Below are 24,132 nucleotides of genomic sequence, written 5' to 3'. Positions count from 1 at the left end.
CCCCATAATATTCAACAACAACAAAAATGCAAATATTAAAGATGAGACGTTATATCGGATTGACAAATCAGCGATACTCCACGTGCCACTGTTGTTTAGTCACGTGACCAAGCTAAATAGCAACATGGCTTCCAGACGAGCAATTTATAACAATCGTTAACAATAAATAACAACTCAAAGCTAGTTACGCGTTAGCTTGGCACTGACAGCTACTTAGTCAAGTATATATATGTATAGGAGCTACGTAGCTGACCGTTCAGATTTTAGCTAACTATTTTACAAGCTTCGTTAGTCAAGTTTAAGTTGGTTAAGTATCTAGCTATGGAGTGCTAGCGACGTATACAGTTCTGGCTGGCTAGCTGACAGTTGGCTAGCTAGCTAGTTATTTTAGCTTCATTAAAAGGACACACCACCAGTCGCTACGGACAACACAAGCTTAACCATCATGCCTCGGAAAAAGCGAGACAGTAAAGAATCTGGTGACGCTCAGAGAAAACGTCAAAGAAGAGAAGTTCTAGACGAGGACACGGTTGTCGTTTCAGACAGCGACGATGAGGTGTGCTGATGCGTCTTAACTGTAAATCCAGGACAAGGCTGCTCCGTTAAAGCGTAGTTATACGGAACTAAACAGTTGTTAAGATGATCAGATAGGTGTCTAAGCGTCTAGCAAGCTTTGTATGGTCCACTTATACCCGTTTAGAGGTCCTTTAATGTCCGTTATCATCAATATTGTAGGTAGTTCTTACTATTGTAGTGGTGTAATCCGAGGTTATTTTGCCTTTATGGTGACATCGCTAGCTAATTGGAGCTACAGATAATGATGTATTTGTTTTGTGTGAACCAGGATGGAGATTTTATACCCACACCATCTTCGAGAAATGGAAGAAGAAGAGAGAGGGAGAGGAAAAGTCCTTCAAATGGTGTGTTCTTAGCACGAAAAATACATTTGCTGATGCATTCAAAAAAACAAAAAAAAACACGGCAGTATATTGTGAAGTGTAACAGAAACAGGTCGAATGTTTCTGTGAACTTTGATCTCGTTCTTTCTTTCTGCCTTCCTTTTCTCTCTCTGCCTCGTCCATCCTTCCAGCATCACTGTGTTCCTTCCATTGCTTCCTCCATCCACCCATCCATCAGCACATCTAACCCTCCCTCCCTACCTCCATCTATCCCTTCCCATCTACGTACCTCCATCTATCCATCCACCCACCTGACTCTATATGTGGACAGATGTCGTTTTTCATAGACTGCCCAAACCCTGATTCAGGAAGGAAAAATTGCTTCTTCACCGGGGTTGAAGATATCTCTCTCGCTCTCTCTCTTTCTCTCTAGCAGGTATGACAGAGGAACAGATGTTGGACTTGGCTGTGAGGCTGAGCGAACAGGAAGCCAGCAAAGCAGCTCTTCATCTGCGGGAGGAAGAGGAGGCGGTCAGGAAAGCTATAGAGGAGAGCCTCTGTGTGAGTGACCTCAACCCTAACCTCCTGGCCCCTGAGCGACCTTTAACCCCTGGCCTATGCTCGCTCTCTCAGCTTCACCTGCACGGCTGTGTGTCTGGAGCCAGGTTAGAACACAGAACATCCCAGACTGCGTTTAGAACATTCTGAAGCCTGTTCTAGAACAATTCTGGACTGAGAATTTTTTTGGGGGGGGTATCTGAGAGCAGTTGGGCAGTTGTAGGTGAACCCAGTTACATTTACATTTAGTCATTTAGCAGACGCTCTTCTCCAGAGTGACTTACAGTAAGTACAGGGACATTCCCCCTGAGGCAAATAGGGTGAAGTGCCTTGCCCAAGGACACACCGTCATTTGGCACGGCGGGGAATCAATCCGGCAACCTTCTGATTACTAGCCCGACTCCCTCACTGCTCAGCCATCTGACTCCAGTTGAAGAGATCAGGCCGGTCTGCCTCTCCAGTAGAATGTAAACAGATTTTAAATCTACTCTTCCTTCTGAGGAGACAGTGACGGCTTCCTCCTCCGTGTCTCTCTTCTTCCCAGGGGGACCTTACATCATCCCTGCCCACCTCGGAGTCTCTGCTCGGGGGAGGCCCTACCCAGCCATGCCCCCCCTCACAAGGCCAAAGTCACGGTTGGATCCCCCAGGAAGACCCCGACTCCCCCACCGTCCAGCCCGCCAGGCGCAAGCTCTCCTACCCCAACCACGGGGCCGGCAGGGAGGCTAGTGTCGAAGCGGGGAGCCCTTGCGCGGGGGCAGATCTGGATGGAGAAGAGAGGCAATGGAGGAGGAGGAAGGAGGGGAGCATGCTGCTGGAGATGCCTGACCTGTCCCAGACCCAGAAGCTCGCCTCCCAGGCCTCCCCCTCTGCCTCCCCCTCTGCCTCCCTCTCTGCCTCCCCCTCTGCCTCCCCCTCTGCCTCCCCTCCCTCACAGGTAAAGATTTGAGTCTGGAGTCCCGCTATGAGGCTCCATTGTCGTAAAAGAGAATAAGTTCTGTGTTTGCGATGGTTGCTCTCACGTTGCCTGTGAACATCCCTCCCTCTCCCCCCCCCCCCCCCCCCCCAGAAGGACGGGACCGGTCAGAGGAACCTTCTAGAAGACCTCTCCTGCAGCCCCGGGTCCCAGGACCCTGACCCCGCCCAGGCTGCCTCCCCCCAGGCTGACCCCACCCAGCCTGCCTCCACCCCGAAAGGTACACCAGTGCTCCGCATCTCCCGACTCAGCCAGGACCTGCTGGCCAACTGCTGTTCTTCCGGGTTCCTCCTTTGCTCCCAGCCAGGCTTTCCTGAGGGAACCCTGTTCTCCCCACTGAAGAGCCCCGCATTCCCCGCCAGCCCAGACCCTGGGTTCTCTAAGACCGAAGGGTCAGTTTTCCCGAAGGCCCATGATCCTGGATTCCCCATGAAGTGTTGTCCTGCCTCCTCAGGGACTGATAGGACTACGATTCCCAGAAGCCCCGTGTTATCAAAAACAGACTGTGTCACATTTTCTGTGAGTGATGGAGAAGAGGAGGAGGCTGAGGAGACCCAGACTGTCCCAGACTGTCCCAAAAGTCCCGTCTTTCCAAGCTCTCGTCCAATCACAGACAAGGGAAGAAGCGCAGATTCTCTTCCTCCAAGTTCAACCGATGAGAGGAGAGATGAGGAGGATTGTCTGACATACCCCACCCACAGGAGTCCTGAAGTTCGTAGCAGGGCTCCTCCCCCTCAGTGCCTTAGCCAATCCAGAACAAGCCTGTCCCTGAAGAGGAGACGAGCACCGGAAGCCAGCCAATCAGAGGAGGTGGACATTCTTGACCAGGACAAGGTAAGTCCAGTGAGTTCTCTTTCAAACTATGAAAAAGTTTTCATTCATTTTCCAGCATGTTTCTATCGATCATTATTGTACAGAGTGACTTTAAAAACCCTGTCCAGGATACATATGCTGTTTTGTTTGTAAAAAATAAAATACTTTTCCCTCTCTGCTTTGTTCTGTTCATGGAAGGATGACGTTGGCAAGGAGGGAGGGAGAGACAAGTGCTCATCACATCGCACCGGTCTCTCTGATGAGAGACCCAGACTAGGTATGGTGTGGTCTTACCCTCCAAAACCATCATCTCATCAAATCAAATGCAGATGTCCTCTCTCGCAGAGCGGTGCAGCGCGTGCGTCTGATGTTGGACTGCAGCTGTGAAGTGCGGCCTGCTGTCTGCGGACCCTGTCTGTCCATTCCTGCTCCTCCTGGCTGTGTCAGTCCAGCTGCCATAGCGACACACGTGGGAAGGAGGCGGAGCCACGTGGAAGGCTCCGCCCCCCCCTTGGCTTGTTTGTCATAGTTGTGGATGGATGTGTGTGCAAGTCAGTCTGTTCCTGACCTGTTTTTCTCCATTCTTAGCCCCTGAGGTGGAGGAGGTGGAGGAGGTGAACAGGGCCGCAGGGGGGTCTCTGCAGGAGCTGGCCAGCGACATGGTGCTGCGCTGGTCGGAGGACGAGGAAGAGGAGGAGGAGGGTGACCTTGCGAAGGTGAGATGGCCTCTCTCACTAGATGGTTTTTGAATGGTTGATGAATATTTTTCTTATTTGCATGAAATAAATCATCTGTTTTGAGTACGATCACTGTGAAAACGTCTATGTAAAACTACAGTTGCATAGCATGGGCCTGATTTGAAACCCTCGACTGTAACGTTGCCATGACTACACCTCTAACAGTGGGTGGATTTCTGTCTTGTACTCCCCCAGCTGCCTTTGGCCCTCTCCCCCAGCCCGGTCTTCCCGCAGGAGAGCCCCCTCCCTCAGCCAGACAACCAGGACGCCCCCCCTAAACCCAGCCACAGTCCCAGGCCCTCCTCTCCATCGCACAGCCATGTCAGCCAAGCCCCTGGTCCCAGCCAAGCCCCTGGTCCTGACCCCTCTGGTCCCAGCCAAGCCCCTGGTCCCGGCCCTCACAAACGCCCCCTGGAAGACTCTAACTCCCAAGAGGAGAGTCAGGCCAAACGACCCAGGAGGAAGTTCACCTATCGGGGCATGTATGTGGCTGGGGCTCCCCTCCCCTCCCAAGGCTCTGCGGATGGCTCCCGTCAGCTCGAGGCCAGAGGAGCCAGCCACCTCCTGGCCCGGGGACCCTCCGGCCAGACCTCCACCCCCAGAGAGGAGCAGGGAAGCGGGGGAGCCGTGCGGTACTACTGGGGCGTGCCCTTCTGTCCGCAGGGCCAAGACCCAGACACCTACACACAGGTGAGATCTCATGGTCCTCTGTTTTTTTGTTGTTTTATATTTGGATTCTAAAGCTGTCAGATTGATCCCACCACCCATCCCGTGTGTGTCTGTGTGTGTGTGTCCCAGGTGATCCTGGCCCAGCTGGAGGTGTATGAGAAGAGCTTGAAGGAGGCCCAGAGGAGCCTGCTGAGGAAGGCCGAGTGGGGCGAGGCCATCCTGCCCGGCCCCCCTGACACAGCCTCCTCCAGGGCGGGCCGTTGCAGGAGGGCCCACGCTCCCCGCCTCCCTGAGGAGGAGGAGGAGGAGGAGGAGAGGGGGGGCGGGAGGAGGAAGGAGACGGAGGACGAGGAGGTGGAGGTGGTGGAGGACGAGGAGCAGGAGGGAGAGAAGACGAGGGGGGAGGAGAGGGGGAGGAGAGGATGGGGGTGGAAGGAGTGTGACACCTTGTTGCTTTCCTCTCCTGAGTCGGAAGAGGTGAGACCACGACTGCAAGCCGGGTCAAGAATAATGTTTTGAATTCACAGTCAAAAGTAACATCAAATTTGTTTAGATTTTCAAATGAACTGAATATTCCTTTCAATGTTTGATTGAACCACCTGGTGGTGCTAATTCCCCACCGTTGATAAAAAGAAAAATAAGAGAGAATCTTTGAATGTTTTGTAAAATGAAACTGTGTTGAGGTAACATACGCCGTAACAGTGGCGTTCCTGGTCTGTGTTTTTCTAGAAATCTCCCTCACCTGTGTTCCGTGACTCCAGACAGCTTCTGCCTCGAAGGTAAAGAGGGCCAGCCTATCACAATCAATGTTTTCATTCAGGCGAACCCTTTCATCCTGGGGGGGGGTGTTGGTGACTGAAGGGGGGGTGTTGGTTTGCTTGACAGGAGGCTGGGCCTGAGGAGAGGAGGGAGAGGGGCGAGCCAGACTCCCGCACCTCCAGTGGAGGAAGAGAGGAGAACCAGGGAGGAAGGAGCAAAGGAGGAGGAGGAGGAGAAGGGGGGGAGGGGGGAGGAGGAGCTGGACATGGGAGGCAGTGATGTTTGCCCAGGTAGGTGTGGAAGAACTGGGTGAATTCAACAAAGGCATCTGATAATCCTAATCAATAGTTAATCATAAATATGAATATGTATTAAGTTGAGATATATATCTTATATAGAGTATTCATATTTTATGAATCAAGTCATATAAATAAAGACTTGATTTATTGTTTAGGATTAAAAGAAGCCGATGCTTAATTTTCTCCCCCATTTGGGAACCATGGTAACATGTTGAATTGTGGGAGCGAGACCAGGCACCGTGTGACAGGGTGACGCGTTGTCATGCCGACACGCCTCTTGTGTGACCCAACAGAGACCCAGCTGAGCGACGACGACCGCACCCAGGACCTGATGGTGACCAGCCCGGCCCAGGTGGGTGGTGTGTGTGTATAGGTGTGTGTGTGTGTGTGTGTGTGTGTGTGTGTGTGTGTGTGTGTGTGTGTGTATTTGGTCTCTCTCTCACGTTGCCTTCTCTGGTTCCTAGCCCCAGCCAGAGACCGAGGCTCTACCCCAGCCCCAGAGAAAGACCGTGAGGGAGGAGGAGGAAGAGGAAGGGATGGAGGTGGATAGAGAGGTGGGGATCATCCCGTCCAGAGAACAAGATGTGGGGATGGAGGAGGAGGAGGAGGAGGAGCGGGGAAGGAGCAGGAGGGGGGGCGACCCCGATCCAGACCCTCCCAGGATGGAGTGTCCTATGTGCATGCAGCCGTTCCCCCTGGGGGAGATAGAGATGCACGCGGCGTATTGTGACGGGACACCAGGGGGCGCCCTGGAGGAGATGGACACTCAGGAGGAGAGCCAAGGTGAGGGGGGGGAGGGGGGTCAGGTGTTTTGACATCTGGGACGTTGTAGGTCAAAAAAGGCTGTACAGATAGTTGTTAGTGGTCCACAGATACAGCAACACACAGTAGACCTAGGTCTGTGTGCAATGGCAGCAGTCAAACAGGTTTAGAATGGAGATGCTGAAGTTTCAATGGAAAAGCATAGTTTTGGAAACTGGGAAACATCCTTGAACTTGCAGTTATTCATCTTTCCTCTCTCTCTCCCTCCCCCTCGCTTTGCTCCCTTCCCTATCTCCCTCCATCTCACTCAACCCTCCCTCGCTCCCCCACCCCCTCCCTCCCTCCCCCACCCCCTCCCTCCCGCCCTCACCCTCTCCCTCCCTCCCCCACCCCCTCCCTCCCTCCCTCCCGCCCTCACCCTCTCCCTCCCTCCCTGCCTCAGTCTCAGTGAAGGCTCGTAGGAAGAGAACCAGGAGGGGGGAGATGGTTGGAGGGGAGCAACCCAGCTCGTCGGCTTGTGGCTCCAACAGGTGAGCGGCTACACCCACCCACCACCCCTGACCTGCTCTGGTCCACCCTGACCTGCTGACCTGCTCTGGTCCACCCTGACCTGCTGACCTGCTCTGGTCCACCCCTGACATGACGTGTGTGTGTGTGTGTGTCCCCACAGCAGACCGCCTCCGCCGCGAGAGAAGTGCTTCCTGTGTCAGAAGCTGTTTCCTCTGAGGGACTATGAGAGACACGTGGAGCTGTGTCTCCAGCAGCAGCAGCAGGCGTCCAGGCCAGGCCAGGTACCGGGACAGCACCACAGTCCATCCCATAATGCTCCAACCACCGAGCTGAATCCTGTCTCACAGCCCGGGACACAGGACAGCAGGAGGGTTCTGTCGTCAAAATGAAATGGCTGAGATGAGGCTTTCATCCAAATGATGTAATACTGTAGTCGTGGTCATGTTGCCGTTGCTCTGTCTGGTCAAACGAGAAAAATACACACCCGTTTCTGAGGTCAAACTCCTGTTGAACTGTTAAAAGTGCACGGTTCTGGGACTTGATTATCTGCTGGGCTTTTCACACACACACACACGGTGTGCACGTCAGTTTAGAGGACGGCGTCAACTGTGAAACTCTTGACACATACTGACTGCTTCCGCTGAGAACCTTGAGGGAACCTTGAGGGAACCATTTGGAACACGTGATGGTGGGAGTCCCCAGGGACGAAAATCGGGGATAGATTTGTCATTCTAGAACTTTCCTCCCACAGAGCGGAACTTTGCTGTCAGCCTTGGAACAGACGGAAAGCAGAATCCCTGGTACATTTCACCCGCTCCCATCCCATAATACACACGTAACTACCTGTTGTGATAGTCACAGAAGGGGTAGTTAAGTTCTTAATTCCGAGACGAATATTGAATTTAAAAAGGTACGTTGTTTGTGGTTGGTGATGAGCTGGTTGTTTGGTCGACAGGGAGAGCTGAGGCTGGATCATGTGACCCCAGGTCCAAGGCCAGGTGAGCCACGCCTCAACAGCACCTGCTCTTTTCAGCTTGGTCTACCCTGTGTGTGTGTGTTTGTGTGTGTGTGTGTACACACGCGTGACACGTTAACCCGACACGTTGCAGCCTCAAGGCGGAGAGGCGACGTCAGGGCGACTCTGGCGACAGCGGCGAGGAATGTTCCGGGCCCAGCCTCCGCGTCAGTACCTCACCCATCCGCTCCTTCACCTCCATCTCCGAAGCCACCGACTGCCTTATAGACTTCAAACACCAGTACAACAGCACCAAGCCCAGCCGAAGAGGAGGAGGAGGGAGGAGAAGGGCAAACAGACGATAGCCTCATCAAGCTCAGTTTTCTTCCTACGAAGATACTAATAATTGTGGTTTTTTTTTTAATGATTGTTATACTGAGTTGAATATGAATGAATATGATTAAATTATACTGGAATGTATAAAACTGCTCTTTGGTTTGTGGTTCACACTGATCCATTTGCTTAGCAGTTGGGTGTTTACCGGTGTAGTGTCTTGTTTCAGGTGCATCTGAAAGTTTCCTAGCTATGGAGAAGTAAATACTTGGAACAGAAAATCGGTTAAAACACCATGACCGTGTGTGGGCGTGTGATAGTGTGACGGTACCTCCTCTATGTTCCATTGTTGTAACACACATTTAACGAATGCGGGCTTTCCTGTTATAATCCCAACCAAGCGACCTACAACTGTTTTTGAAACAGCCGACACTACAGAATGTTGCAGCCGCCCTTTTTGACATTGTGTTTCTCAAAAACGAACGTATTGATGAGCTCCTGTTTGCGATGACTGTTAAAGGACTGCAGCAGTCTCGTGTTGATGGGACACACGTTTGAGACCGACCGCTCGTTGATGCACGTTGACGTTATGACGTTTATAACTGGCACTGCCTTCTGCAGCTTTGAAGGAGCAACAAGGAATTCCTGGCTTGTCTTTCACGCGTGTCGTGCGTAATTGCGCACCGTCTCGCTCATCCGCTGCAGTTGAACGCGGTGAATCTTAGGAATCGTTGCTGTTGGAGCCTGATAACGAGCTTTCATTTGAATCAGGTGTGCTGGAGCAGTGACACGTCTAGAACGTGCAGGGCAGTGGACCCCGAGGACCTGGATTGAACACCCTCGACCTACAACTTTCTAACCAATTTGAGAAGATTGAGAAGTGAGTCTCTTGCCAAACGATGACCATGCAGATTAGTTCGCCGCTTTGAATTAAAGCGTCTGCTAACACACTATTAATGGGTAATACTTCCTGTTGCTTAGCCCGCATTCTAGGCAAACAGGACTTTGTCGTCGGGGCATTGTTGAGTCATATGGGGATGGGTATACTTAAAGACACAAAGGAGAACATTTTCATAAAGCATAACTCAGACTGAGAACGTTAGTGTGACGGATACAGTACGCATATAGCACAAGATAACAAACAATCCATAGTACATTGAGTTCACAAGACAGATTCATCCTTAGTCTATGAAATCACATGCTACTTCTTCTGAAAATCATTTCCCACTTATCAACTTATTCAGTTCAACCCTGTTTCTGGAGAGCTATCTTCCTGTAGGTCATCAGTCCAACCCCAGTTATAACTAACCAGATTCAAAGCATCAACCAGCTAATCATTACAATCAGGTGTGTTAGATTAGAGTTGGAGCATTAACCTACAGGAAGGTTGCTCTCAAGTAGCAGAGACCCACTTTTCCAGAGAATATTCATAGGTGATCATTTCTGTTTCATAATAAATGATTGTCATTGGTCATTTAATTGCTTCAGTCTGAACCCTCGGCGAGGAGAAAGGCCGAGCCAGAGCCCAGGGGATCATGAGGGAAGTCTTTGAGCCGCCTGCCAGCCTGCCAGCCAGCCAGCCAGCCTGGCAGACTGGGAGCAGGTTGGTCTGGTCTGTGACACTCCACACGCACTGCCCAGCTGTGTGCCGCAGCCCTGGCAACGCTCGCCAACCGTGTCCGTGTCAACCGAGGACTGGACCACTTGAAGATAATCGTGGGGGTAGATGGAGCAGTTTATAAGAAGCATATCTCACGTAAGGGTGGAGTTACGAGGACTGTCTTGTCTTTGATGTCTATCAGAGAGGCGTTGTTGAGTTATGTTATTTCCCTCCTCTCACTCTCTTTCCTCCCTCTTTCTCTCTCTCTCCCTATATTTGTCACTATCTTTCTCATCCCCTTTCTCTCTCTCCCTCTATTTCTTACCCCCCCAGTGTGCCATCACCTTCCAGGTCTCCAAGGACAGCAGCGGGAAGGGCGCCGCCATGGTAACGACCGTGGCCCAAAGCCTGGCTCACCAGTCCCCCCTGCTGGAAGAGAGCGGTGAAGAGGAGGAGGGTAAGGAGGAAGAGGAAGAGGAGAAAAGATGACCTAGTTATAGGAGAGGAGCAAACGTATATAGATTCTAGACTCTACTTGAAATGATGTATGTTGTGTGAAAGAGAGCTCATGGTTGACACAGCATAACAACACCACATAAGCAACTAAACAGTCACACCCACTTGGGTTTACAAAAGGATATGAAAGATATTATGCTGTTTTGTTATATTTGTCTCCCAGTGACTCACTTATTGCAATAGAGTTTTGTCATGATCTGCTTTGTTAAAAGTAATTTCATTGTTTTGTCAGTTGAAAAAATACAAACGTGGCTGAAACATTGACTCACATATCGCAGTTTTTCACAGGTAGACAAATGCTCCTTGTCTGAAAATTATATTGCATCTGTATAATTTATCTGGCGTCATACCCTATTCATACGCATTAGACCGGCCAAGCAAAAAAAGTGTTGAGCAGTCAACCAAAACACGTGGTAACTCCCCTAGTGGGCAACAAGCGTATACATAAAATGTCGAGGTTTAAATCAAAATCGTAAAAGACACAAATACATGTGGAATGGTCACGAGGCTAAATGCCTTCCCATGTAACTGAGAAAAAAGTGTTGTCAGTGACTGCAGAAGTGTTGCAATGTTACAATTAAACATTTATTTTATAGTTGAATTATCTGATATATTTTTAACAGTCAGTAACAACTTTAGCTACATAAGTCAACTTTAAGTCTGCGTGCCTGTGTTTCTTTTTTCTTCCTGGAAGTTCCATTCTTTCTCGTTTCTACATTGCTCAATAAAGAATATGCTAAAACAAGTTACGATCAATTCTGTTCATTGCCACGCGTTGGTCTCACGCATGCTCCGTCCTTTAGCCTACCCTTGAATCAGTGGTTCAGCAACTTTGTTATTACATTGTAACGAAACTTCACCAATTCACTGCTGTGACAATAAAATCAAAAACTTTTTTAAAAACATCGTAAACACAATCCGGCGAATTTCCCCTGTCAATCAAAATATCCACTTTCATATAAACAATAACTTTATAGGCAACTCTCGCTAAGAGTTTGGCCACACCTAGATCCTGTCCTATTTTCACAAAAAAAAGAAGCCTTTTCTTCTTGTGCATTTGTTTGTATGCCGGCGAGTACCCGGCTGTGTAACTTGATAGGGGGTTTGGAGAGCGAATAAGGGAATGCAGGACTGCAATGGAGCAGAATGCGATACAGGTAAAGCCGAAACTGACTTTATATTATTTTCCAATAAATCGCTATTTTCAGACTCAATCGCATGGCACATTAACCTGTTGATATAGGAAATAACCCCGACTGTACGTCGATTTCATTTTAATATAAACTCGACCATTTGATATCTGTAAATTTAGTTTACAGCGTTGGATTGATTGTTATCCTATCAAGCAAGCTGAGGTTTTGACTGCAATAGCAACTTTATTGAATGAGAGCCTAACAACTTTTCAAGGGGGAAACAGCTTCTTGAAATTATGTTGTGGAAACTCACATGTAACACTGACGTGGAGATCATATTTAATGGCTCTAACTTGCAATTTAATATACTGCAATTTTCTATATTTTCGTGATGTTAATGATTAATTTCTTTGTGTGTCGTGTCGAGAATCTACGTTCGCCATCTCTACCTACCCCCACCCCCACACTTTTCCACATTAAAACATTTTATTCTATCGATTCGGTAAACTAATATTAAGAAACTTGAATACATTTTCCTCCACCAAGTGAGTGATATTGAAACCTTAACTTCGAAATGTAAATAGTTCGTGTCGAAAAATCAGTATCTTAATTTTGAATTCACGTGATATCAAATATTCGAAAAATATTTTCGAGAACTAGGTGGAGCAATTTAGGCTATTTATCGCACACAAATGGCCAGCATATTGGTATTAAGGATCTCCGACATTTTGTGTCTCGTTTAATTGCAATAGCTTAAGTTGGAATGTTAATATCGCCAGGAAATCTCTGTACTTTGTACTTGAAATAGCAAGGATAATCTTGATTCAATTTTAGCAAACACATGCACGTTTGATTCGAACGGAGTTTTTTGTCGAATTTAAGGACGTCAAGAAATGAACTGTTATATTAATGTCTTTAATATCAAAATGGGTTATGATAGCCTATTTTCAGCTTAAAGGCTATATTAGTTGTGGTATGTGAATACTACACAATAGCCAACTAATAGTCATTTATGTAGCCATGCAACATTTCTTTATTCTTTAATATGGCATAGCTCTTACTATGTTGAAAAGGTTATCCCCTCAGTAAAGTATTTTTGATAAGATACCCAAGGTCATGTTTGTGCTTTTGGACAAAAAGTTTCCTTGACATTTTTTCCCCCCTTCTCTGACTGGCACAGCACTGGATTTCTAACGACATCACGAGCATTGACGTAGGCCTGTCTTTTAGATTACAGTCTATATTTTAAAAATCCATACTCAAAATGGGGAAAGAATCTTTAGGCTATATATCTGTTGCCAACGTAAGGCTTCAGTGCCTCGCTTTCACCGCTAGCTGGCCAGTTGATTAACGTGTTCACAGGGAGCTGGCTGTCGCTGCTATTTTAGAGAGAGACAGCGAGAGGGGGTTGGGTATTGAGCCGAGTAAGGGGGGAGGGAAGGTGAGAATTTGAGAATTTTACGCTTTTATGCAGCCTGTAAGTAGCTAGAGCTTTTAGAATATATTCAAGATAGAACATACGATTGCATAGCCTAGTTAGTTTTGAATCGCAGCATTTGATTTTCCTGTCAAGCTTTTCTTAAAGAATCTATGTAGTGTATTAATAAGAAAGTTTGTAACAAAACCGACATGGTCACTTAAGTTAACAATCCTTTCTAAATGCATGCATATCTTCACGTGAATATTATTTTAACATTAAAAAATCCACGCACCCTTTAAAAATATATACATCATATGAAATGTATTTAAAGTCAGTTTGACTTAATAAGGGGCCATAAGGGAGTTTCCTCCACAAGGAAACATTACACGGAATCTGAAAGTCTATATTCATGGCTGTAATGGATAATTTGGGTCATGTGGGTGTGTTCGCGATCCACATATGTTATCAAGTCCATTGTGGAGCACAAGACTACGCTGTTGGAGAATAATTCAGGACAAGAATATTTGTTAAAATAGGCCTGGTTTAGGGAATATAATGTTTTACAGCATGTTACTGACTTAATCTGTGGGATAGCATTGAATCTTCTATATTAACAACATGTTTTGAATGATGGAAGCTTGAATCTGTAATTCACATAAGTGGGTTTATTTGTCCATTTAGAGTCATTATTATACATTAGTAATTATCATCTAACTTTAAGATTATAAGTATGTGAGCAAAACTACTCCTTTAATTTAGTTTTACACAACAGTGTTAGTTGACATAACATTGGTGAATCATTGCCAAACCAGATTATTGCAGTTGATAACCACTTTCCACCACCACTTATATGTCAGATGTAAAGCTATATGAAATACTGCATAAGTATAAATTCAAACCTTTGCCCTTTAGGCTACAGTAGGGTTCCTCTGCATATAGGATCTTTAATCTTTGAAGATGGTGTAATAAAAGACCATGTGTTGAAGTGACTCAAGCCACATGTGGTTTAACTTATACTGAACTGTTGAATTTCAGTTAATTTCACAGGAAATTTATTTGAATTGTATGTTTATGATTTGGTCAACACAAACTGTATGTCTATCTGAACCAAACAGAATATTAATTTCACCTCTACTGCTTTGGCCTCTTCCATTTCTCTCTCACTCTCTCTTTCCGTCTCTCCTTCACTGTCACTCTCCCTCCCATTCTCTCTCCCCCCTCTCTCCCCCTCTCGCTCTACTCCCCTCTCCCCTCCCTCTCCCTTTCCCCCTCTCCCCTCCTCTCTCCCCCTCTTCCCTCCTCTCTCCCCCTCTCTCTCTCCCCCTGTCTCTCCCCCCTCACTCTCCCCCCCCTCTCCCTCCCTCCCTCTCCAGTGGTTAGGCAGCCCCTCCTGCCTGCGAGGCAGCTATGCCTTCTATAAGTCAGTGAGGCGCCAATCTGGTGGTGCTGTCCAGGTTCTGAGGCTGGGGGAGTTCTATTACATCCGCTGTGGCCCCCAGGAGCCGGCCTGCATTGCTGAGGTAAATTCTGGCGCACCTGATTCAACTCACCCAGAACAATACTGTCAAACTGTGCCTGTCTCTCGTGTATCGAAATAAGTGCTACAAAAGTACTGTGAGGTATTTTAAAGTATATGCAGATTTATTTTTATTGTGCATTTATTTTTTTATTTTTTTGTGCATTTATTTTATGTTCTCAGTTGTGTGAAATTGTGTAACAGGGATTAAACCAAAGAAAGTTTAAGGATTGGTCAGTCATTGCTAAACCTCCCTCTGAGATACTCTTTGGCCCTGAACCCAAGCTTTACGTACACATCCTAAGGATATTTCTATACATACATACAGAGATATGTTCATGGTATTGTGCTGTGGAGGGAATTTTTATTTGATTATTTTCTTTTGTATACATTTTTTTAATAACTTGAATGTGTGTTTAGGTGACGTTACTGTGGGAGGAGCAGGTGCAGCGCCATCTGCTGGCCAGTTCCCGACTCTACATCCTCCCAGAGGATACGTCCAAGGGAAGAACCAAGGAGCACGGGGAGGTAAGAGTTCCTGGGCGGGGCCAGGGTGTGGGGCGGGTCCAGGGTGTGGGGCGGGTCCAGGGTGTGGGGCGGGGCCAAGGTGTGGGACAGGAGCAGGGTGTGGGGCAGGGAGAGGGCTAGGGGTAGGGTGTGGGGCAGGGGCAGGAATAAGGGGCAGTGTGATGGGCTGGGATAGGTGCAGGGGCTGGGTGTGGGGCAGGGCTAGGGACAGGGCTAGGTGCAGGGTGTGGGGCTGGGATAGGTGCAGGGGTAGGGACAGGGCTAGGTGCAGGGTGTGGGGCTGGGATAGGTGCAGGGGTAGGGTGAGGGGCAGGGCTAGGGACAGGGCTAGGTGCAGGGTGTGGGGCTGGGATAGGTGCAGGGGTAGGGTGTGGGGCAGGGATAGGGACAGGGCTAGGTGCAGGGTGTGGGGCTGGGATAGGTGCAGGGGTAGGGTGAGGGGCTGGGATAGGTGCAGGGCTAGGTGCAGGGTGTGGGGCTGGGATAGGTGCAGGGGTAAGGACAGGGCTAGGTGCAGGGTGTGGGGCTGGGATAGGTGCAGGGGTAGGGACAGGGCTAGGTGCAGGGTGTGGCGCTGGGATAGGTGCAGGGGTAGGGTGTGGGGCTGGGATAGGTGCAGGGGTAGGGTGAGGGGGGTGGCTGAAGTCTGGGACCCAAGTGGAGAAAGGGGCCAGTGCTTATTAAGATATCTCTTTAAACAGAAAACTGTTCCATATGTTTTTCCTAAAAACAAAAGTGTCTACTAGTCACCATTCTACTTGGTAAATATAATTGTGTTACTGCTAGTGCTCCCTGACAAAGGAGCAGTGTACTTGAAACAGTAGATGTGGAGGCTCTATGCCGTTCTTAGTAAAAGATTATCTCTGAGTGATAAAATATTGTACTTGGCTTTTGGCCTCCTTCCGTCACCACGTTTCTTTCTCAATCTTCAATTTCCAAACGGTTGCCCAAGAACTAAATGAAACATGAAACTGTACCTGGCGGAGAGCCAAGCTCTGGCTTGTTTTAATGAAATGTTTTTTGATTAAGATGGTTCAAGTTTCCATTACAGAGTACCATATCCGTCCACCATTTTAAATAATGACTGGTCGACTTTTGAAATAATTTCTGGCAGAAAATACGATTTTGGTTTTATATAAATAGAATAGTCAGCACGTATGGAATATTACGAAACTACATGGGCCATCTTTTTCCATGCTGAATATTCAGTGGTAGCTATAATGTATGTTCCTATGGGTAAATACCAGGGCTTCCCATAAAGAGTTTAAGTAAAATGTAAATCTCTCATAAAAGTACACACAAAATATATCCCAGTGTGAGAAAACTCTCCATTCTCAGAGTTTCCTCATCAGGGGGGGAGGGGGGGGGGAAAGAGGTCATTCCCCCAGATATAAACGTAACAGTTTATACAACCGCATTTTTCCACATTAGGGCATTTCATTAGAGTTGTGCTGGATACGCTGCTTAGTAGGAAGTGGCCGTTTGCTCTGCGGCCCGACGTGTTGACTTATCCCTCTGTGCCACAGCGGCAGGAATGGGAGACGTGGATCAGTTGCGGCGCTCTAATGGTTTACGCTGCACCTGGCGGAGGTTTGAAGGTGGGGGAAAGGGGAGTGGGGGTGGTGGAAGTCAGCCCTGGGGGAAGGCTACGTCATCAATTGTTGTCTCTGTGGAGAAACTGGGGTAGGGGGAGGAGCGAGGCAGGAGTGAGGCGTCTCTGATCACGGTTCAAATGCCATCAGGTGGTTCCTCATACTCACCGAGTGTAATATGGCTTCATGTTCTCTATGTGGTCCTGAAAGAAATATGAACCCGACAGTGAGGTCTTACATTTCAAAAAAATGTGTTCAAACACATCGCTTTCTTTTTGCGTGTGTGTGCGTGTGTCTTCCTGCCCCAGGATGAGGTCCTGGCCGTGTCTAAGAAAGTGGTTGTGCGCGTGGAGGATCTGGTGAACTGGACCTGTTCAGAACCTCCTGGCTGGACGTCCAGATCTGGTCTACCTAGACCCGGAGCCAGAAACGGTCTGGAGAGAACTGGACCATCCAGCACCGACTCAGAACCACCGACCCAAAAGATTGACAGTGAGTTCAGGCTCTGGAAGCCGTTTGTGAAATCCCTTGTAAAAGATTTTTTAAGAATAAAAATTACGTTATTTTGCTACGCAAATAGCATTTGATTTGTGGGGAATATTTCCGAATGAAAGTACATCTTAAAGATAATTTTATATATACTGTATATATATATATTTGTTTAAATATCCATAATACATGTTTGTGTTTGTGACGTTATGATAGTACAGTACGTTATTTATCTGTAGACTGAGTCAGGTGTTCTGTTCCTCCACAGACGTAGCGACAGCAGAACCACACAAGCCGGAGAGTCGTGTGAGGGTTCTGAGCTACCCCCAGTACTGTCGCTACCGCTCCCTCCAGCGGCGCATCCAGGACCGTGGGCCCGTTCCAGGGGGCCCGGGGCTCCAGGACCCCCTCCTGCTGGCACTGGGGGCCCTCCGGGGGGGGGCGGAGGACACTCGTGTCCTCTACTGCAGAGACGCCGTCAGTCACACCTCCCTAAGCTGCTGTAGTAACCTCTGGACCCCACTACGTGAGTGTGTGTGTGTGTGTATATAGCGTGTGGATGGGGTGGGAATCTTTGGTACCTCACGATTCAAATCAATTCTTGGTGTCATTGATTAGAAATCGATTCATGATTTTGTTGTTATTTTTAATGATTTTTTTTGTTGAAATTACAAATAAAAAAACTGAAAACTATCACCTGTTGATTGAGTGGGTCTGGAAACTTGGGCTGCGAATTAAAGTTTTTTTTTCTTCCTTCCCAGGATGCACATCTATCAGCCTGAAGGGGCGACCACGCAAGAGAAGAGGCCGTGACAGGCAGGGGGTGGAGTCTCCTTCTCCCAGCCAATCAGAGACCTGGGTCGAGAAAATTAAGGTAGAGTATTTCCAGAACTTTGTTCCCTTTTAACCAGATGACATGCAAAGTTTAGTTGTAGCTGCAGCTTGAACTGTGTCACTTTAACTTTGAACTGTTGTCTTCATTGCCTTTCACAAAATATTGGAGTAGATATTACCAGAGGATCCAAGCTATATTTCCCCTGTGTGTGTGCGTGTGTGTGCGTGTGTGTGCGTGTGTGCGTGTGTGCGTGCGTGCGCGCGCCTTTGTGCACTGTTTGTTTATGTACGTTGTGCGTTTGCGGAATGTGTGCCTGTTTGTGCATGTGTTTGTGGTGTGTGTGTGCATTTGGGTTATGTTTGTGTGTTTACAGGGTGTGTGTGTGTGTGTTCCAGGAAAACGTGATGGACGACGTGGAGATGAGCTGCGAGGGGGCGTGGCTTCCCCACCCCGAGGAGCAGCTGTTCCTGGATCAGCTGTTTGTCTTCATGGAGCGTCGTGGGTCGGCCATCAGCAAGGTGCCCAACCTGGGCTTCAAGAAGAGTGAGTCGCACTCTGATGACATCATCAACCCCTAGGCCTTCTCTAGCAGCAAGAACGTTTCCCGTACCTTTTGCCCAAATATACTGTCTGTGAACGACCGATTCGGGGAAGGAGTTGTCAGCTTTTGTATACAATCTCACATTTACCTGTGCGACTTCACGTGGCAGACGCGTATGTAAAATGTTTGTGGCAAGGTGCAAACATCCTGCTTAACTAGTTCTAAGAATCTCACGTTACTCCCAGCATAGCGTTGGTGAATATCTCCAGTTCTCTGCTGTTTTCTGGGTGGGATAAGACCCTGGGTGGCTGTTAAAGAAGCTTTCCTCCATGACACCTTTGTGGGGAAACTGTCTGTCCATACAGAGAGGACCACAGTAGAGATGGTAACTAGTTCAGACAAGCAGCAGAGGTCAGTAGTAAGCCAGCCAAGACCGTAGCAGAGATGGTAGTTCAGAGAAGACAACTGTAGAGGTGGTAGGACAACCAGGAAAACAGGTGCGTCGGTCATCATTGTATATTACAATAGGTTGTAGTTGACCCATCTGGTTAAATAAAGGTGAAATAAAATCAAATGTAAATTCCTTTGTTACTAACAGTGTGTCTGTGTCCACAGTCGACCTGTTCCTCATGTACTCAGTGGTCAGACGCCTCGGCGGTTATGAGAGGGTAAGTGTGACGGGGTGAGAGGTCAAGTAGCAGTGAGAGGGTGAGAGATGGTCAAGTAGCAGTGTGTGTGTCATGGTAGCAGAGGAACTGTGTCCATCCTGTGTTCATGTTGTTCACCCAGCTCTTTCATCCAGAGCGACGTGCAAATAGTGCATGTCGCTCAAGGGGCTCAAACTGCACAGTTCTTCCAGTGTTGTTGAGCTTCGGACGTGTCTGGAAGATGGGATCTTGAACTGTGTGTGTGTGTTGTGGGGGCCAGGTGACGTCGGAGCGCTTGTGGAAGGTGGTGTATAACGAGCTGGGCGGGTGTCCTGGGAGCACCAGCGCAGCCACCTGCACCCGGAGACACTACGAGAGGTAAGAGAGACTGCTCCACTTCCTTGTCTCCTTCTTCTCCTCCTTCTCCTTTTCCTTTGTCACCTGTATTTCCTCTCTCCTCTCTCTCTCTCCGTCTCTGACTCTTCATCTCTCTGTCTCTCTCTGTCTCTCTTTCTCCCGCTCTCCTCCGGATCAACTGTTAGTCAGAGTGATGTCAGAGTGATGTCAGAGTGATGTCAGAGTGATGTCAGAGTGATGTGTTCCTCAGGCTGATGCTTCCCTATGAGGAGCACATCAATGGAGGAGGAGGAGGAGCAGAACTCAAACTCCCAGAATCCTCGGGTCCTCCCAAAACCAGGGGGATGCGGGGGAGGCCCCCGCTGGCGGGGGACGTGAGAGGAAGAAAACCAGGAATGAAGCCGGCAGAGAAGAAGGCCGTTATATCCGCTCCTCTTCCTGTAAGAGTCCAGATCTGTTTTTTCGATCTGTTTTGTTTTCCACCGGGGAATATCTCTGTGGGGGGAGGGGGATTCGACGGCAGATGAAAAGGTGCTCTTGTGGGACTCGTGGGTTCAAATCCCCATCTGTTCGTCGCTTTGGTTGAGAACATCCGCTAAGTGATTATGATTTGACATTATTATGATGCAGTCTGCTCTGCGTGTTAGACTGTCAGCAGGAACATCTTTGAGTCTGTGTGTTTTGCCTTAACGCTCGTATGGAAATGATTGAGAATGCAAAGTAGCGTTTTGTTTTTCATTTCCTTTCCATCATATCTCCCCCCCCCCCCCATCTCTTGCTTTCTATCGTTTCCTCCAATCAGGAGGCCGTTTCTCCCGAGGGAGGCGCCGTGGTGAAGAGGGGCCGTGGGAGACCCCCAGGCAGGCGTAACAAGGCCACCCTCCTAGCCCAAGCCAAGCTGCTAGCCCAGGCCAAGGCCAAGGCTGCCGCCGCTGCCCAGCCTCCAGCACCCAAACCCAGCCCTGGGCCGGCCGACCCCTCCCTCCAGAACCAGGCCATCTTCCAGGAGCTCAACCTCGCCAACATGCCCCTGACGCCGGACCTGTCCCCCATGTCGACCCCCTTCCTACCCTTCCAGAGTAACGCAGCCAAGGAGGGGGCCCCCCAGACCCAGGCGCCGTCCCCTGCCCTCTTCTCGCCCTTCCCCAGGCTGCCAGCAGGGGGCCCTCTGGGGGGGTTCAGTCCCACCAAGGGCCTCTGTCCTCTGGATGTTTTCCGTAACCGCCTGGGCCTGAACAACCCGGACCATCCGGTCCTGACCCCCCAGGACCCAAGCTCCCACCAGCCCTCCATCGCCCCCCTCCAGGGCAAGACGGGTAGCCCAGACACCCCTGTGCCTAGCGGGGACGAACACCAGCCCCCTTCCAACCACCACCCCCACCAATGCTCCTGGTGTGGGCTGGCGGACGGGGCCCACAAAGGGGGCAGCAGGGAGGGGAGAGTCCGTCCTCCCTTGCCTCCTCTCCGGGTGCTCCCTCTGGATCTGGACTGCAGCCTCCAGGTCCGCCAGCTGATGCGGACCCCCCTGGGCTCGGACCACCTCCAGTCCTTCACCAAGCGCCTTTCCGAGGTGCTCTCCCAGGACCTGCCCAAGCCCTGCACCCCCGACACCCCGCCCCCAGACCAGGCCCTGCCCCTCAACCTCAGCAAGCGGCCCGCCTCCAAGAGACCCGCCGAGGACTCCCCAGACACATCGGGGGGCGACGGCGCCGCCAAGAGGCCCAAGCTGGGACCAGGGGAGCGGGTGGAGGACCAGGTGGAGGCGGAGGACCTCAGCCTGGGGTTGAGGTTGAGGTCAAGAGGAGGCTTGGCGCGGGGGCCGGAGGACCAGGAGGAGCCTGCAGACCTGAGCTCTCCGAGCAGGATCAGAGCCTTCCTCCTGGAGCTCCCTCCCTTCCAGGTGAAGCTGGACGACCCCAGGGAGAACAGCTGGGGGCGGACGCCATCTCTGGAGGCCCGCCCTGCCGGGAAGACCCAGCCTGGTTCTCCCAGGGTGGAGGACGGTGGCACAAAGGAGGAGGAGAAGGGCGAAGAGAAGGCGGAGGACAGAGGAGGAGACGAGGAGAGAGAGGGCGGAGGAGAGGTGGTGGACTCGGCCGGAGAAGACAAGGAGGAGACCAGAGAGGTCAAGATTGAAGAGGAGGAGGAGGAGGATGGAGGGGAGGATAAGGAGGAGGAATATAAAGCAATGGAACAGGTTGAGGAGAGAGAGATGGAGGAGAAGGAGACGGTAAAGGTGGAAAAGGAAGAACCTGAGGGGATGGAGGAGGAGGAAGAGATGGAGGAGGAGGAGAAAGAGCAGGAGAAAGAGGAAGAGGAGGAGATGGAGGAGACACCTGGTGTGGACTCTGACAATCGTCCAGGTGAAAACTGTGGTACTAATGGACAACTAGGACCAACTGAAGCCGAGGACATGAAGAGTGAGGTGGAGGTTCTCGTCAAAGACCGGCCCAGTCCGGTTCTACCCCAGCCCAAAGCCCTGGCACTGTCCCAGAAAAGCTGATGGAACATCACCGGTTCCACAAAGAAGAACCATGGATCTTCTCCTGTTCCACTGAGCCGGTACCATCACCTTATCCACTTAGCAACAGACTGCCTGACAATCAATACAGACCAGTAACTATCTCTAAGCTATCTTCAAATACAATAAGAAACTCTCTCACACACATGCACTCCTCACATTAACACACACATAACATATCTACGCATTATCTTACACTGCCTTAAATCGGATATATGTATATATTCAATATAGTATGATGCTATGTATCATACATAGTGACAGTTCAATGACCTGAACTTAAATTATGTTCATCACTAATTATAATTCAGTGAAATTGTATTTCCTTAGTTACTCTGGTAACAGGAGGCATAGTAAATTAAACCAAACTTCAGAACTTTGACATTTAAATTAGTTTTATGTTGTGTGGGTTAACTCGCTGAGTATCTAATTTCTTTTATGGATGTGCCATTTGTCCAACTCACACTGCAAGATGGTTTCGTCTGTCAGTTTGTGTTGACAGTCAAAGAATCAACATCATTTCGGAAAACGAGTTTGTCCTCTATTAAAATGTCCAACCGCCTTTGTATTGACTGGGTTTGGTTTATGAGGATTTGCACACCTACTGCCTACTGATCTCTTCATATTTATGTAAATCATCTCCACTCTGATGCCGGCGTGTCTTCGTACACTGTTGAATGACGTTGGTGACACTACTTGAGGTGGAGGTATTTCTGTAGATTGGGTTCGCAAACGGTCTTGTTAAAATGTTGTCATTTTTATTATTTTGTGTCAAACAAATCTAGCAAACGGATGTTAAAATGCCATGTTGAACTGGACATGTGTTGGTTGTTTTTGCAACTAACTTGCACGTCAACCACCACAACCAAAAGATTTACCGGAACCTTATCTTGCGCAAGACGGTTCTAATTGCCAGCTGTCTTTTTTTTAATTTTTTTTTACTGGGAACTTGTTTTGGAACTGATTATTTGTTTTGTAAAACATGGTTCCGTCTGTTTTAGTTGAACTTACCACAGCATAATGCTGTATTTTATAAAGTCTGAAAATGTCTACTTACTGGAATGCGTTCTAGTTTAAAATGGAGCTGAACATTCCTCTGATGTCATAAGCTCTTTTATTAAGTTGTGCTGGATAGATCATATTTAAACTTTTTCAGTTGGATATATATTTGTAATGTTGTAGAAATGTTATGGTTTTAAGATCAAATGTTTACATTCAATTCTGCATGTAAAGACAACAATCCTATCTGGTGAATATGATATATCGTCAGTGTTTTTACACCTGCTACTTCAGTGTCGGCTGTTGTGGAAGACTTTAGTGTCTGATTATTCTTGTGTAGTTGACGCTTAAATCCTTATGGTAGCCACTGTACTCTACCGCTGTAAGGTCGTTACTTGAACAGCTAATTCCTGCAGTTGTCGGGTAGATCTCTAATTTTTAAACCTGTGTAAAAGATCTTAGATCAAATAGTTCATAGAACACACCTGTTTCTGGTATTTTTTCATTTCTGTTTCTGTTTTTAATGTTACTTGTTCCAACAGTACTCCGAAACTCTCTAATAGACGACTTTATTCTTACCTATCAGCCTTTTTGTTTTAACACTGTATATTTATGATAATAAAGATGCGTCCTTTACTGAAATGGTGTTATGTCCATCGACTGGAAATGACTCGCTTTTGTATTTGAGGAAGTGGACAATATATTATCCAAGCTTAAGTCAAACATTAGATGGCGACAAAACACCGTCAAACAACGTTTGTCAGCATTGAATGCACTGAACAGAAATGTAAAATTAGAATGACAATATTGCAACATCAATGCTGGTGTAATATATCACATATACATTTATCTACTTAAGAGTTTGGGGAACTGAAGGGACACACAGAAAACAGACGTGCTTCCTTCAGTGACAAATAATCATTCAATCAAAGGCCTTTTAGGCTACCTCTTAATCTGTCTCAGTTCTTCAGCCTTCCGTATTCTCATCAGAAAGATGTTGAGAGAAAAGCAAAGCAGATAAACAGCGAAAAGGGTTAATCAATCAGTTATGCACGCGCACGCACATTCTTGTTGATGGCTGTAGCACAAGGGTCAGTCAGTACACACAGAGTAAACAATCAAACCGACGAGGAAATGAACACATTCCAGAACCTTCAGAAACGGAACC

At 48.5% G+C, this 24,132-nt stretch overlaps 2 protein-coding genes across 6 annotated transcripts; both read left to right on the top strand.

Moving 5' to 3' along the window:
- The first annotated feature begins 132 nt into the window (after nt 1-132).
- Nucleotides 133-8,422, top strand: uimc1 (ubiquitin interaction motif containing 1). 5 transcript variants are annotated; one of them, XM_084683990.1, is made up of 18 exons: nt 138-556; nt 845-920; nt 1,336-1,460; nt 2,002-2,394; nt 2,527-3,276; nt 3,445-3,523; nt 3,835-3,962; nt 4,179-4,673; nt 4,782-5,129; nt 5,382-5,431; nt 5,538-5,701; nt 6,004-6,062; nt 6,175-6,493; nt 6,915-7,002; nt 7,143-7,263; nt 7,734-7,782; nt 7,938-7,980; nt 8,092-8,422. In XM_084683990.1, exons 1-18 carry the CDS (start codon nt 446-448, stop codon nt 8,300-8,302), a joined length of 3,609 nt encoding a protein of 1,202 aa, XP_084540116.1. In that variant the 5' UTR covers nt 138-445; the 3' UTR covers nt 8,303-8,422. The 5 variants fall into 5 exon arrangements, with proteins under 5 accessions (XP_084540118.1, XP_084540116.1, XP_084540115.1 ...); XM_084683989.1 differs by having other exon boundaries at nt 1,333-1,460; nt 2,530-3,276; XM_084683991.1 differs by having other exon boundaries at nt 1,333-1,460; nt 2,527-3,267.
- A 3,026-nt stretch (nt 8,423-11,448) lies between these two features.
- LOC146246314 (uncharacterized) lies at nt 11,449-23,606 on the top strand. Its single transcript, XM_084684408.1, has 11 exons — nt 11,449-11,543; nt 14,313-14,459; nt 14,876-14,983; nt 16,884-17,067; nt 17,333-17,590; nt 17,826-17,938; nt 18,295-18,442; nt 19,056-19,108; nt 19,368-19,465; nt 19,695-19,884; nt 20,247-23,606. The coding sequence occupies exons 1-11, from the start codon at nt 11,523-11,525 to the stop codon at nt 21,945-21,947; spliced, it is 3,021 nt and encodes a 1,006-aa protein (XP_084540534.1). The 5' UTR covers nt 11,449-11,522; the 3' UTR covers nt 21,948-23,606.
- The last annotated feature ends 526 nt before the right edge of the window (nt 23,607-24,132 follow it).

The sequence above is a fragment of the Hypomesus nipponensis genome, chromosome 20 (assembly GCF_054491055.1).
Source record: "Hypomesus nipponensis isolate SF chromosome 20, ASM5449105v1, whole genome shotgun sequence".
NCBI lineage: Eukaryota > Metazoa > Chordata > Actinopteri > Osmeriformes > Osmeridae > Hypomesus > Hypomesus nipponensis.
Note: the sequence above shows the minus strand (reverse complement) of the source record. Positions and strands in the feature narration are given on the sequence as shown.

Excerpts from the sequence above, each read along its gene's own strand:
- uimc1 (XM_084683988.1), top strand. The coding sequence starts at position 446 with ATGCCTCGGAAAAAGCGAGACAGTAAAGAATCTGGTGACGCTCAGAGA. Across the intron at positions 1,461-2,001 it reads CTATAGAGGAGAGCCTCTGT|GGGGACCTTACATCATCCCT; the intron begins GTGAGTGACCTC and ends TCTTCTTCCCAG. Across the intron at positions 4,674-4,781 it reads ACCCAGACACCTACACACAG|GTGATCCTGGCCCAGCTGGA; the intron begins GTGAGATCTCAT and ends TGTGTGTCCCAG.
- LOC146246314 (XM_084684408.1), top strand. The coding sequence starts at position 11,523 with ATGGAGCAGAATGCGATACAG. Across the intron at positions 17,068-17,332 it reads ACCGACCCAAAAGATTGACA|ACGTAGCGACAGCAGAACCA; the intron begins GTGAGTTCAGGC and ends GTTCCTCCACAG. Across the intron at positions 18,443-19,055 it reads CAACCTGGGCTTCAAGAAGA|TCGACCTGTTCCTCATGTAC; the intron begins GTGAGTCGCACT and ends CTGTGTCCACAG.